Source organism: Spermophilus citellus (genome assembly GCF_964194105.1).
Source record: "Spermophilus citellus genome assembly, chromosome: 1".
Lineage (NCBI taxonomy): Eukaryota > Metazoa > Chordata > Mammalia > Rodentia > Sciuridae > Spermophilus > Spermophilus citellus.
In genome coordinates this window covers 159,603,624-159,617,385 of record NC_138182.1, presented here as the reverse complement: position 1 = coordinate 159,617,385, position 13,762 = coordinate 159,603,624, and the positions used below count along the sequence as shown (strand labels likewise).

Sequence of the window (13,762 nt, the reverse complement as noted above, 5' to 3'; positions counted from 1 at the left end):
TTAAGTGTATTTTAACTTGCAATTTCACTTCTAATTAAAGCAATATTTAATTATAAGTAAAAATTTTAAAGTAAACACTCTTCCTAAGATAAAACACCTTTAATTAAAAATCAGCCCATTTTCTTAGGAAATATTTTGTACTTTAGAAAGTCTTCATGAATACAGTGCTGATCTTGTTTTATTTTCCAAATTTCCCAGTTCTTACAAAAGGGTAGATATGATAGAGAATGAGAACCTTAAATAATCCAGCCTGTGGCATATTTGTCACCCCATCTCCCCAAGCTTGAGAATGGGCTAAAGGGGAAAACTAGTATTGGGATCCAGCTGATTTGCACTCCTGTATTGGGGTCTCACAAGTAACCTGGGCCCAAGGTCAAGTCCCACATCCCTCACTGACCCTGTCCCAGCTAGGACAAACCTCAGAAGGAATAAAGCCTGCCCAGGCTAGAACCCAGGCTTCCAAAGTATCTGCTTCCTGATGGGTGGAGTTTGGGTCAGGAGGCCCAGAACCTACTCCCTCAGGCACATGGCTCATTCAGCTGCCACCCCTGACATTTAACTTTATTACAGACATGCAGCAGCAGGTGACAGTCTCTGGATGTGACATTGTGACACCTGCCATGTAAAGCTTCTGCCATGTAAAGCTTCTGCTGCTTTTCAGGACAAAGGGATAAGAGCAGTCTGAGTTAATGATAAGTGACACAGGATCCAAAGTTTATTCCTTTGGAAACCTAGCCCTCAGATCGCCAAGAGTCTCCCACAGGCAGGGGGCTGCTAGTCATGCTCATTCTCACACCCCTGACTTCCTGCAGCAGGGTGGCAACAGGTTCAGTTCCCGCCATCATCCCTGGTTCTGTCTTATTTGTGACAGTGCCCTGGCTGTTTGCTTTTCTTTCCAGACATTTCCTGGGGTTGATTCACCTCTGCAGAACAAGCCTGTGAATGAGGCAGGTTTTACTAAGATAAATAGACATAATCCATCATTACCCAGTGAATCCAAAGAGAGCTGGGGCTGGTGCATTCTGATATACTTTGACCCTCCTTACCAGAATCACACCAGATACACCTTGAATTTTGCAAGACATATGGTGAATCTTAAGGGGAGTATATTATCCTCATGTGAGGAAAAGTACTTTAAAATGTGCAAAACTAAGGAAACAGAGCTTAAGGAAGAATCAGACCCCATTCTGGCCAAACTTTAAAGGGTGATATTGTCACTAATTTTGCTGCTTTTTAGCCCACGTGAGATGTTAACCCAAAGTTCTTATAGGTGTTAGTGACCTGGTTTGAGAACTTGACTTTCATAGATGTAAATGATCACTTAGCAAGCACCCCGATTCTTAAAAGCACCATATTTTGTTTCAAATTTGATCTTGAGCAGTTAGCCTTCTTTTCAAACTTTTATACAACCCAGTTCATCTTTAAGCTCTGTTTCTGATGTTACCCTCCTTTCCCTAAAATGATTCTGAATCGTTAGTGTAATTAAGAAAATACTGTCTGAGGCCTTTTTTTTTTATTCACATATTACACCAAAGCTGCAAAATAGAAACTAAGCATGCAGTGTTAGTCCAAAGGGGGCCAAATATGAACACTTTTTCTGGGCCTCCTGCCAAGAGGAGAGGTGGCTGCTCGATAGGGGCATGGTCTCCTCCTTCACAGACCTCCTTATTTGGGGCTTCTCCCCAGAGACATAGAAGAAAACCTAGGGCAGGCAGCTGCCTTGGAAGTCAGTGCCAACTGGGCTCTGTGCCCATGTAAAACATGCAGAACAGGCATCTTCACACCTCTGGCAGCATCACTGAGGCAGATCCAAATAAGGGGCAGGAGAGATGTGAGTAGAGGCTGCAGTGCCAGGGTGGTAACTGGCCCATGATAAATCCCTTCTAAATTTCACTTTCCTGACTGAGCCAACGCGTAGTTCCTGTTTTGCAGCCTTATGGAAATTTAGCTGGTCAGATCATTTAAAGTACGTAATCACCTGACATGCTAAGTGTCTATGTGTGCTGCAGGCACAGGATGGCACTCTGATCCCACCCTGTCCTTGTCTAGGAAACACGCTGGAGAAGAAGGGTGGCAAGGAGTTTGTGGAAGCTGTTCTGGAACTTCGGAAAAAGAACGGGCCCTTGGAAGTAGCTGGAGGTGAGGTGGGGAAGCTGTTGTGCTTATTTGGGTGTGTCACATGCTATGTTGGGGAGATGACTTAGAGTTCAGAGGTGAGTGGCAGTGCAAATATATCTCCCGGGGCGAGGGCCCTATAAGGTTTACCACTTAGAGATTTATCACATGCAAATTGTCAGGGAGCTTAAGGTTTGTGAAACTCACCTTTGCAATTAAAAAAAAAAAAGTTAATAGCTCTTATAAGCTTGGCATCAAATTTTAAGAAATTACAGAAACTGAGTTTGGCAAATCTACAAACTGGGAATTCTAGACAGTGATAATGAACCATCTGCAACAATTGCTGGTAGCAGATGCAAATTAATAATTTTCACCCAACCACCTGTGTTTTTAGTGGGAAACATAGAAATGCATATTTCTAATTTGCCTTTCCTGATGGGAGAGGAAATAAAATGACTTCGAGCCTGACATGGGCAGAAACATTGCTTAAATCTAGAGGCAGAGTGCTTCTCACAGCTGCACGCCTGAATTTTAGAATTTTAGGTGATCAGTCGGGCATGCAGGACAGTGGCCTCCTGAGTCCATGCACTTTGGACTCCAATTTTCTTTTCTTATTCCATGGACCCATTCTATCAGTAAATCCTGCTTCTATTTTTAAAGTGAATCTTAACTCAATATGGACATCAGTAATTACTACATGATGTCCACACAGGCTCTCTGTCAGCTGGCCAACCAGGCCTTGGCCCTCTCTCCCCAGTGACTGCACATGACCCCCATCCTGGGCTAGTCTTGAGGCCTGATCTGAGTGAAGGAGCAGCATTCCCTTTGCTCACCTGAGTCTCACCTTTGCTCTGCCATTTCTGATCTGCATATAAGGGGCATGACAGGCAGAGCAGTAACTTTAAGTTACTGTTGCACCAAAGTTCCATGTTGCACAAGGAAGTGCACACACAGCATTAGCTACCCAGCTACAAGCTGCTGGTCTTTCCCCTTCCCAGGCCCTGCCAGTATCAGCCCATAGACTTCCCCCCCTAGTGCTCCTGTTTGAGCCCCACTTGTGGCCCTCCACATTTGCCCCCACACACAGAGAGCCACAGCTGAGGCAAACACATTAGATTTAGCATGGTTCAAGATAATTTTACTTAATAATAATACATTTTGTTCTTGTATATAAGAGCTGTTTTAGAAAATATTATAAAAATTATAAAGAAGAAAACAAAATATACTCCTGCTCCACTGCCTGGAGATAATCTGTTAGCATGTTTCTTTCCAGCCATCCATGCATAATTTAGCAGTGACTTCAAATATGGACAAACCAGTGAGTTAAGCCTCCTAATCATAAGTTTCTGTAGGTCAGCAATGCTGCCCCGTTTGTGAACCCAGTCAGCAAGCTGAACCAAGACTCACACCCAGACCCCACTTTTGTTAGTTTAGAGCTATTTCTACAGTACAGTGCAGTGCCATCCACAGATCACTTCTCCTGTGTCTCCTAGTGCTACAGTCTTAACCCATATCCCTTGGACAATGCTGACAGGTATTCCTCAAAGTGGGTTTTGGACATACCAAACATACATACATATCAAACCAAGAGGTCTGAGTATTTACTGTAGCAGTGGGTTAGAGACATTAGCACACAGAACCTGTCAGACATGCTGGCCCTGGAGCCACCTTCTTTATGGAGCATGTTGTGGATGGGAGAAAGGAACAGGCTCATCGCTGCTCCTGTATATGGCAGATGTGAGTCCCTAGATCTAACAAGGGAAAGGTGGATCTCTGAGGAGATGAGTACTTGGAGATGGGCTCCTCCTCCAGGCACAGAAAAAGTTGCATCTTAGCGCCCTTATTATGGTCTGCCACAAGTAGGCAGGATCAGTCATGCATGAAGGATGGCCACAGAGAGGGGATCATGTTGCTTAACACTCTCTCCTAGCAGGCTTGTCTTGAATGGTGTCTGGAAGACGTAGAGATAAATCATAGTCATTGCAAAATTCTGACACATTGGGTCGCATTAGATGGATAGGGCCCAGACATCCTGCATACTTCTTAGGCAGTGCTCACTACCGTCTGGGCTAAAACTTTGGAGGGCACACATCCAGTGCCAGCTTTCTAGGGGTGGGTTTTGCTTGACCACCCCCAAATGAGGAGACCAAGGGATAAGTAGTTTCCAGCTTGTGCTGATGCTAGAATTGCCACCCCACAGACAGCTGCCTTCCTCTGTGGACACAGGCCAGCAGAGGCCCGGGTAGTGCATGCTTTAAGTGAGAGAGCGGACCTGTGTTTGGCATCTTGTGATGTGCACTCTGCCTTGTCCCCTCCAGCTGCTGTCAGTGCAGGCCATGGCCTGCCTGCCAAGTTTGTGATCCACTGTAATAGTCCAGTCTGGGGTGCAGACAAGTGTGAAGAACTTCTGGAAAAAACCGTGAAAAACTGCTTGGCCCTGGCTGATGATAAGAAGCTGAAATCTATTGCATTTCCATCTATTGGCAGCGGCAGGTATGGGCACTCTTGTCATCATGTCAGTCATGGCTGTATTTCTCTGTGTCCCCTAACTGTGACCCTGTCATTGTGGACAAGGCCTCCTGAGGCTGCTTCAGACCTTGCCTTGGTCAAGGAGACCAGAGCATGAGCAAGGGAAGAATGCCAGTGTTAATCAATAGCAAGGGCAACTGAGCAGTCACAGAGAGACAGGCCCCAGGACACTATGAAACTTGAATTATGATAGCAAATGTCATCACAGAGGTGATTAAGGTGGAGAGGATGGGAGGTGTGGACATAGGAGTACTAAGATTGTGATCTTCTTATAATAAGTAGGTTAAAAGCAATAATTCTGCCCCCAAGCCACCACAGCCTTGGGCAAAGCCCTTTATCTCTGTTCTTTTATTCCCAAAGCCCCTTCCTCTCCTGTTCTGCTGCTCTAGGTGATCCGATGACCCGCTCTGCTCCACCTCCCAGCCTTCAGGTTATCCCCAGGTAGACTCGCCAAGGCCTATAGGAGCAGCATGATTGCTCCTGAGACAACCCAGAGGGCCACCACTGGAGGAGTTTAGTCTTTAGCATCTAAGATGCAGATAGGCCTCAGCTGCACCCCCACAGCCTCCCTGGCCACACACCCCCAAACTAACAAGTAGCCTCTCGGTTTTCTGACAGGGCAGTGCTGCACTGTGACTTGGGGGCCAGGCCTGGAATTGGCCACTCACCAGCTGATTCACAGCATATAAATGAACCCCCACTCTGAAAACAGGTGTAATTAGTAATCACCCCCTTCCCCAACCCCACTCCATGTAACGTCTCAGGGTGTTCGGAAAGCTGAAGGAGTTTTTAGAGGGAGAGTGCTTCAAGAAACCTGCTGTGACACAGGGTCCGTGGTCAGTCAGGAGAATGCCGCCTCTGAGATTGGGGCCCATGGCCCCTCACAGCTCCAGCATCTTCCCTGCCAGGGTTCTGAGACACTGGATCTGGAAGGCTCAGGATCTGAATTGGACCCTGAAACCCAAGGAAAGTTCTTAAAGAGGCTGCAGCTGTTAGACTCTGGGTCCAGCAGGGGCCAGGCCTAGACTTCACGTCAGCAGTCGTATAGTTCAAGTGGACTACCTACCTGCCGCTGTGCCCAGGGCATCCCACCCAGGCTCCCAAGCCTTCTTGAGTTTCTGCCTTTCTATCCCTCCCAGAACCCAAGGAAGGCAGAGCCATGGGGCAGCAGCACTGACATCCCTGAACCCCGGGCTGCACTGTCCTTCCAGGCAGGCCCAGACCCAGGGCCTTTGTGTCGAAAGCTACCCTTTTCTCCGCACACACAAGGGCAAAGTGGAGTTTTCTCCTTTCCATTTGGAAAGGCCCCATAATTTTGCCAGCACTGAGGTCCAGTGCTTCAAGTGACAGAGACAACACTCACTGAATGGACTTTCTGTCACATTACTTAGACATTATACCTCAGACAGGCACTGCCACCACCACCCCAGGACTTTCTGTAGCCCAGGTGGTCACACCAGATGTCAAGACCTACCAGATGACACCACCAAGGAGAGGACACTAGGTTATACCTGACCCTGTTCCTCGGGAGCCTTGCACTGCACGCTCCAGCAAGGGCAGCACAGCAGGATGTGGCCTCCCAGCCACCCTCAGGCTCACCTCTCCTGCTCTGGTGCCGCAGCTCTGGGCACCGTGGGCCTGGCGCACCAGGGCTTCTTTGAGTTAAGTCCCTATGACCTCCGCTCTGCTCAAGTGCACGTCTCCTCAGGCCTCTTGGCTGAAGGAGGCTGGAGACAACAGCTCCATGGTGTGTGGATGGGGCGCCAGGAGGGTTCCTGAGCAGAAGACAAGCAAACGCACCTGCGTCCATGCATGCACACACTCCACACCCAACTACACCTCCAGAAGTGCACGGTGGAGAGCTGCCGACTCCACTCGCTTTCCTATTGTTTGGACGGCCATCTTTATTTTCAGTGACTGTACTTCATTCTAGTCCCTTTTTTTTTTTTTTTTTACAAAAAGCATACATGAAACATCTTTTAAAAAGTCAATACCATGTAAATACACATTGAAATCAAAGGCTAGCAGAGTTAAAATATCTAAAAGCCCTTTTGATTGGCTCTAAGAGCACCTGGCAAAGACAAGTATCCTTCATAATTTGGTCAGCAAGCACTCAGCAGCTCAACTTTCCCTTGAGTGATGGAGCTGTATTATAGGTGCTAAGGCCAGTCCCAAAGTGGATTCAAAATCATTTTTCTTTTAAATGTTTCTGGGTCAGAGCTTGAGTAACCATACTCCTTGCTTATCCCACCTTCTCATTCCCCCATTTCTTACAGAAGGCTTTTTTTTTTTTTTTTTTTTGACAGGCAGGGTAGGGGTTGCCAGCATGGTACTGTGTAACCTTTGGTAAATGAATCAACCTCTCTGTTTCTGACCTGCCTTAACCTCAAGTCAGGCCATAGGGATTACCTTTCCTCACAGATGGTTCTGTGGCTCAGTTAATTAGTGCTTCGGATGCACTTTGATCTACCCTGATGAAAGGTGCTTCCGAAGAGCAAGGCAATAGGAGCCTTTATTGGCGGTAATAATTTCACGCTCTTTCATATGGCTATTGGGAAATTTTTAATTGAAGCATAAAAGTAATTCCCATAAAAGAGCATCTGTTATTACAAACTTATTTACATTTTTCATGGAGTAAAAAGTTTTTAAAAATAATCAATCTAAAGCTTTTAAGAGGGCGGAATGCCAAAGGCAGCACACGTGTGGGGCTCCCTGAGCCACATCTGTCAGGCAGACCTTGCTGCAGCCTGGGAGACAGCTGCCCTCCTTTTCATGAGGAAAGAATGGGATTACACCAGAGCCAGCAGTAAATCAGGGGGGTTCCAAGGGAAATAAGACGGCTCGGCTCGTCTGTGGCATCCAGTGTCTCTGGAACAAAAGTCACGTTGGAACTAAAACAATAGAAATACAAACATGGTCAAGAGCCAGGGTCACTTTCTCTCATGGAGCCATCAGCCTCCAGCTCCTCAGCCTCAATGGAGGCAAATGTGCAACCCTGGCCTAAGCCATTTTAATCACAATACCAGTGGACAGCCCTGCATCTCAGCTGTTTGACCTTAGGAGGTAACCCTTGCTGAGCGCACGTAGGGAAGGGCCAGTTTGGGGGCTCTGATTAAACTTTCCTTAGATTTATAGCTTAAAAGGAAAGCTCCCTTTGTGTTTTTCAACCTACAATTTATGAGGTAAAGCCTTTAGCTATAGTGTCACACAGCAGCCCCAAGAGGCGACATGTCACTATGTCCATTTAAAGGCAAAGTACCTGTTTTTTAGGGATTGGCTAGTAAGAAATATGCTATGTCAAGAGCTTTGTAATGTTTTGAACAACCAATAAAAAAATAAATAAATAAATAAAGGCAAAGTACCTGAAGCTTAGCTAAATAACTGAGGTCACCCAGCTTGAGGACCATGCAGAGCCAGGTTCTGCGGGAGGCCACTGGCTTCAAGGCCTACGCCCTAGGCAACCCTGGGTGCCCTGCCTGCAGGCTCTGCCTGATTCCACCTCTACATGACCTGGCCTTCAGCCTCCTTGCCCCTCATCTTTGACTTTAATGAGAAAGGACAGAAACCAATGCCAAGCCTCTGAGCTGGCAGAAATTCCCCATCAGCTGATTTGTGAGCCCAGGTGAGAAATGGTAGAGGCCATCCTTGGGCTGCCTGAATACAGAGGACCCATTAGCCCTTCTGGACACCACTGCTGTCAGTTGATGACTCACCTGGTCTTCACCTCAGGGTGGGGGATATTCATACATTCAGGCCATCACTGAGTTCAGAGCTGGGAGGACAGTAAAGACCAGAAGCAGCAGCAGCGCAGAACAGAACCTGTTCTAGCAGCAGTGATCCACACGTAGGGTGACAGCGAGGCTTCCAAGACCTCCAGCCCTTCCCATCTCCCAGATAGCCAAGATGATCAGACTGGGTTGGCCCAGCAGGAAGACAGTCTGCCTTTGCCCTACCCAGCATCAAGGGCCAACTCCCATCTGTCCCTCCAGGACATCTGCTTGGAGCCTTTTTCCCTGGAGGTGAGATCTCAACAGGGTGCTAGCGATGCTCCACACTGGGAGAGAACTTAACAGAGCAAGCGGAGCTTGAATCCTCCTGGGGTGCAGCCCTTGTGAACCCAGCATCCCTGCACATCCAAGTAGGACAGGGGTCCTGTGTGTGCCCCAACCACTGCTGAGCAGGCTGAGCCAGGACTACACCAGACCCCGACAGCCTGGGATCCCCTGGCACCAGCCTAGGGAAACAGGGGCTAGGACTCTCAGCAAAGGCTGTTCCAGAAACAACTGGAATGATGCCAGGGGACACTCAGACATGGCTCTAGGAGCTGGGGGAGGGGTAGTCAAGGCCCAGCCCTGCGTGCTGGAAGTGCATGCCATGAGCACAGGGCAGGGCTATAGAGAGGGGCATACATACGGGTGGGACTGGTGGTGGCCCCAGCATGCTCTTCCCCATGGTGTATAACCAGTTGAGGAAACTGATGCTTAGAGAAGATCACTCCCAGCCTGAGGGCAGCTGGGTCAAACCCAGTCTGACTCTGGAGCAGAAGCCCTTCACGTTCACCTGCTCTGTAGCATCCCATCTCTTCTGAAGGGCAAACAGTCCACAGGGCAGGTGACTGTCACAGAGGCAGTCGGCCTGAGCCGAGGAGGTAGACCTGGCCAAGCAGGAATAGCCCTGTTTAAAAGGATATGTGACCTGCAAGGGAACCCAGCTAGCCAAGGAGCCAAAGATGAGAGAAGCCAGGAGGCAGGCTGCTCCCAGAAGGGGCTCAGTGGGGCGGCATTGCACCAGGAAGCCTGTGATGTACTGTGCTGTGACAGGCCACCAACCAGGCCCGCAGCCCTCCAAGAAGACAGGGCATTGCAGGTTGAAGGGCTTCTCTCTGGGGGCCTGAGGTCAACGTTGTTAGCACAGGGTGATTACAACGGCAAAAAGATACCCTGTCAAAGGCCTGGGGTGGAGGGCAGTTTTCCACTGGGTGAGCCTTAGAGAGGATCCCCAGAGACCACTAGCTTCTAGATGAGGACTGCACCTCCCTGGTAAGTGAACATATCAGCTTCTTCCATACTCCATGTTCTCCATTTCATGGGACAGAGACCAGGCCCCAGCACACACGGGCACTCAGATCCATGGTGGCACCAGGAACTCCTGAGCTCTTAGCTGCTTTGCTTCTCTGGCCTGGGAGGGTGGGGCTGTCAGGGCATCTGTGCATCTGAGCCATGCCCCAGCTGCCCCTGTTTTGAGGGTGCAGGGCTGGGTATATAAAGCACTGAGAGCATCTGACAACTTCCAATTTGTTATAAATGCTTCTAATTGTAGAAATAGGAAATATTTGGGGTTCCTGCCTGAAAACTTCAGGAAGGCCATCTTCTTTTCCATTCCTTCCTGGCAGCCTGCATGGTTCAGAGCAGCCACAGTCTCATGGAGGGGCTCCTGCTTTAGGTTATGGTTTCGTCAGCAAGAGTTTTCCTACAAATAAATCCTGATTCATGTTCACCCAAAATTAACCTTTAAGGACAAGGCCTGGCACATCCTGACAGAACAGCCTGCTCTCCATTAGCAGAAAGGTACTGTGAGGGCCCTGCAGGTCCAAACCTCTATTCCATACCTTTTTCCCCAGTTGTGCATCCTTAACCTTTGGGCCTACTTTGTAAGCTCAGATTAAAAATCCATGCTGGCCATGTGTAGAACAGGGGTTCTCAAAGTGTGGTCCCCAGATGTGCAAGATCAGAAACTCAGCAAGCTGTTTCAACAGGCTCTTCATGATTCTGGTGCCGGCTATAGTTTGAGAACTTTGATGTAGAAGAATAGGAAAGAACATCCCTCACTAAAAGTCACAAACCCATTTTCAGGGGTCTAACACAGAGAATTGCAGAGCCATAGAGGCTCTGTGTGAGAAATTGCTAGACCAACATGAGTGACTGGAACACTTTTTGTGCTCCATGGAGAACCATGGGCCTCCCGGTCACAGGGGCCCAGGGCCACATTTTCTGTGTGTGCTATATCAACCACATCTTACCCAGCTTGGGAGAGCCAAGGCTATAGCTGCAGTGGCCCAGGCAGACCAGTTGCTGGGAGGCCTTAGGGCTGCAGCCTTGTCCCAGGGCCACACAAGCCAGGCTGAGCAGACAGAAGGAGACGGGCCATAACTCTTGGGCCATACCACAGACTGCCACTCCAGATAGTTATACATGCCTTCCCTCAGCCCAGTTCACCTGTGGAGGTATGAGGGGAGATAGGCAGGAAGGCACTGTCATTGGGAGAGTGCAGAGCTTGCAGAGTACATGCAGAGAACAGCTCCTCACAGTGCTGTCAGTCCCCACACACCCAAGCTCAGTCCACTTCAAAAGCCCATATCCTTCCCTTGGCTCCATTATAGTCTGCAGCAGGACACAGGAGCCCAGCCACAGCTGGAAGCAGCCTGCACAGCTGGGAAGATGCTCCTCGAATGAAAGGTCACATTCACCTCCCCCAGCAATTCCCAGACAGTCTAGCCTTTGTGTCTTGTTCCAAATAACCTAGCCCGTGTGCTCCTTGCTGCCTGTGAAAATGGTCATGGCAGCTGTGCCTGGCTGAGCTTTCAGATCTGAGAGTGGGCATGGGTGACAGACAAGTGACCTGCCCACTCTCATCAAGGCCCTTTTCCCTCACTTCCCTAGCATGTGTAAACCCTGGGTTCAATCCCTGGTACCCCCCAAAATAAAAGAAAACCCTCTCCCTACATGTCCCTGCCACCATTCAAGCTGTGGATAAAGCCACGTTTTATCAAAAGCAAGTCACAGAACAGTTTTGTGAGTGTGCAAGGCTCTGAGCACTGACAGTAGGATGTTTGTGGCTCTCCAAGGGATCACTAGATGGTTCAAAACTCACTGGCATGCAGCAAGTGAGGCTAAAAGTGCTGTAACAAATTCTTGTCTCGTGTTTGAAAACTTGCCTACCTGCTAGCAGGCACCCTACCTGAAGGAGGTGACCGGCAGAGATAGGCTGGCCCATCGTTTCAGATGCTTGTGTGTCCATGGGCTTAGTTGTCAATCTTCCAGTGAGCAAAGAAATCCCCCTAAAGCTGGCCCCAGACTCTTGCCCTCAGTATCCTTAACCATAAAACATAGTCAGCAGAGGATTTGAATCCAGGGCCTGCCTCCACGTCCTGATTATTTCCACCAGACCAGGCCAGCTATCTGGTAACTGTCACCTTCCTCGGGGTGCCCTAGATCATGTGTACACAGTGTTAACTAGGAACAGCCTTAGACACACACAGAACAGTGAGTATCAATCTTCCCCATCCTGAGTTCATCTTAAATTCTGAGCCCCTGCCTCCCCATGTGACATTTACTTTAAATGGAAATGCATGGAGACTCTGGGATGAGAAGCTCATTCAGCCTAGAGCTCTTCTGTGCTCTTAGCTCCTGATGCCTGGCCTCTGGGGTGACACTGGCTGATGTGTTTTGGAGGCTGGATTCTGGGACAGTGGCTCTTGCAGCCTCGAATCTAAAGGCTAGTGTAAAGAGATCATCCTGCATGTGTGGATGAGGTCAGCACCTTCCCAGAGAACCTTCAGCCTTCTTCAGGGATGGCATCCACTTTAGCTGTGTGGCTTAGGGACAGCACTAGAGGCAGGCACCGTGGGAAAAAGAAGAGGGTTTGTGCCACCCCTGGAAAGCTTAATGCACTTCACAAAACACTGTCCTGCCACTTGCTGGTTGTCTTTCAGAAGACCTGGGTGCCTGCTTCTTGGGAGGCACACAGTGCACTCTCCTGTGCCACACAGCGCTCTGCCTGCCCCCAGTCTTTAGGGTACGGGGGTTTCTCATGCCCATGTACAAGCAGCCACAGGGCTCAGTGAACACTGGCACAACATGGGGCAAGATGCTCAGATGGTCTCGAGGACCTTCTGCAGGAGAAGACCTAAGGGAGGACCACTGTGGCCACCTGGTTGCTGATTGCCTGCTTTCTATCCTGTAGGAACGGGTTCCCAAAGCAGACGGCAGCCCAGCTGATTCTGAAGGCCATCTCCAATTACTTCGTGTCCACCATGTCCTCCTCCATCAAAACGGTGTACTTCGTGCTTTTTGACAGTGAGAGTATAGGCATCTACGTGCAGGAAATGGCCAAGCTGGACGCCAACTAGGCTGAAGAACTCCAGGACCAGCCCACAGCCTGTCCCCTGCCTCCAATTTGAAAGAAAATAAAGAAAAAAATTCCCCTTCACGCTTACTGGGAGGCAGGAACCCTTTCATTTTCAGTTTTGCTCATCTAGGGAAAATAAGGTTTTGGTTTCCAGTTTAATTGTTTTTGACCTTCTAAAATGTTTTATGTTAGCACTGATAGTTGGCATTACTGTTGTTAAGCACTGTGTTGCAGACCGTGTCTGACTTAGTGTAACCTAGGAGATTTTATAGTTTTATTTTAATGAAATTCTGATTGACGCAGAGCAGTGGGGAGAACAGTCCCTTTTATATGTCGCAGAAGCCAGGAAGCCCCATTTGTAACCGTGTGTCGTGGTGCTCTATTGTACACCCAGTGGCGTTCTTTTTACTATATTGTTCTTTTTTTTTTTTCCTCAGAAGAAAAAAAATAATGAATTTGCAACAGACCTAATTTTTGTTTACTTTTTGTCTTAATGATGGATTTGAAAATGAAAGATTTAAAAGGCAGAACAGAATCTTTGTCCTTAATTATATTTGCAATTTGGAATTTGTGTGAATTGATTTAGTAAAATGTTAAACTGTTGTTGCGACTGGCATGTTTCAAGTTATTATACCTATGAGCTGTAAGGGTGGCGGGCAGGGACCATCTGCTGGCCCCTGGTAATTTGCAGAGGATTCATGTAAAGTCTCTTCTTGGGAATGTATCTATAGCCACGTTAGGGGCAAATGGCAGGCTAGAGCTCAGGGTACCATTTGCCACTTATAATGACACGGTAAGGCAGGTCCTGTTATTTGATATATTTTATAGCTGAGAACACTGAGACCTACCTAGTAACTTGCCTGTGACCACACTGTTAATAAGTGACAAGCAGATTCAAGCGCAGATGCCAACCTGTGAGATAGGGCCCCTAATGGCACACTCTAATCAGTGCCAGGAGTCCATTTGGCCTTGGTGCTGTTTCTGACTCAGA

The 13,762-nt window shown here is 48.3% G+C and overlaps 1 protein-coding gene across 4 annotated transcripts in view; it reads left to right on the top strand.

Annotated features, from left to right (window-relative positions):
• MACROH2A1 (macroH2A.1 histone) overlaps nucleotides 1-13,374 on the top strand; it is a 70,532-nt gene extending 57,158 nt beyond the window's left edge. For all 4 annotated transcript variants that reach the window (XM_081291184.1, XM_081291183.1, XM_081291186.1 and 1 more), the window contains exons 7-9: nucleotides 2,050-2,139; nucleotides 4,434-4,608; nucleotides 12,607-13,374. In XM_081291184.1, coding sequence (XP_081147310.1) covers nucleotides 2,050-2,139; nucleotides 4,434-4,608; nucleotides 12,607-12,772 — 431 coding nt within the window. In that variant the 3' untranslated portion in view covers nucleotides 12,773-13,374. The remainder of the gene's footprint in view (nucleotides 1-2,049; nucleotides 2,140-4,433; nucleotides 4,609-12,606) is intronic.
• Nucleotides 13,375-13,762: the final 388 nt, after the last annotated feature.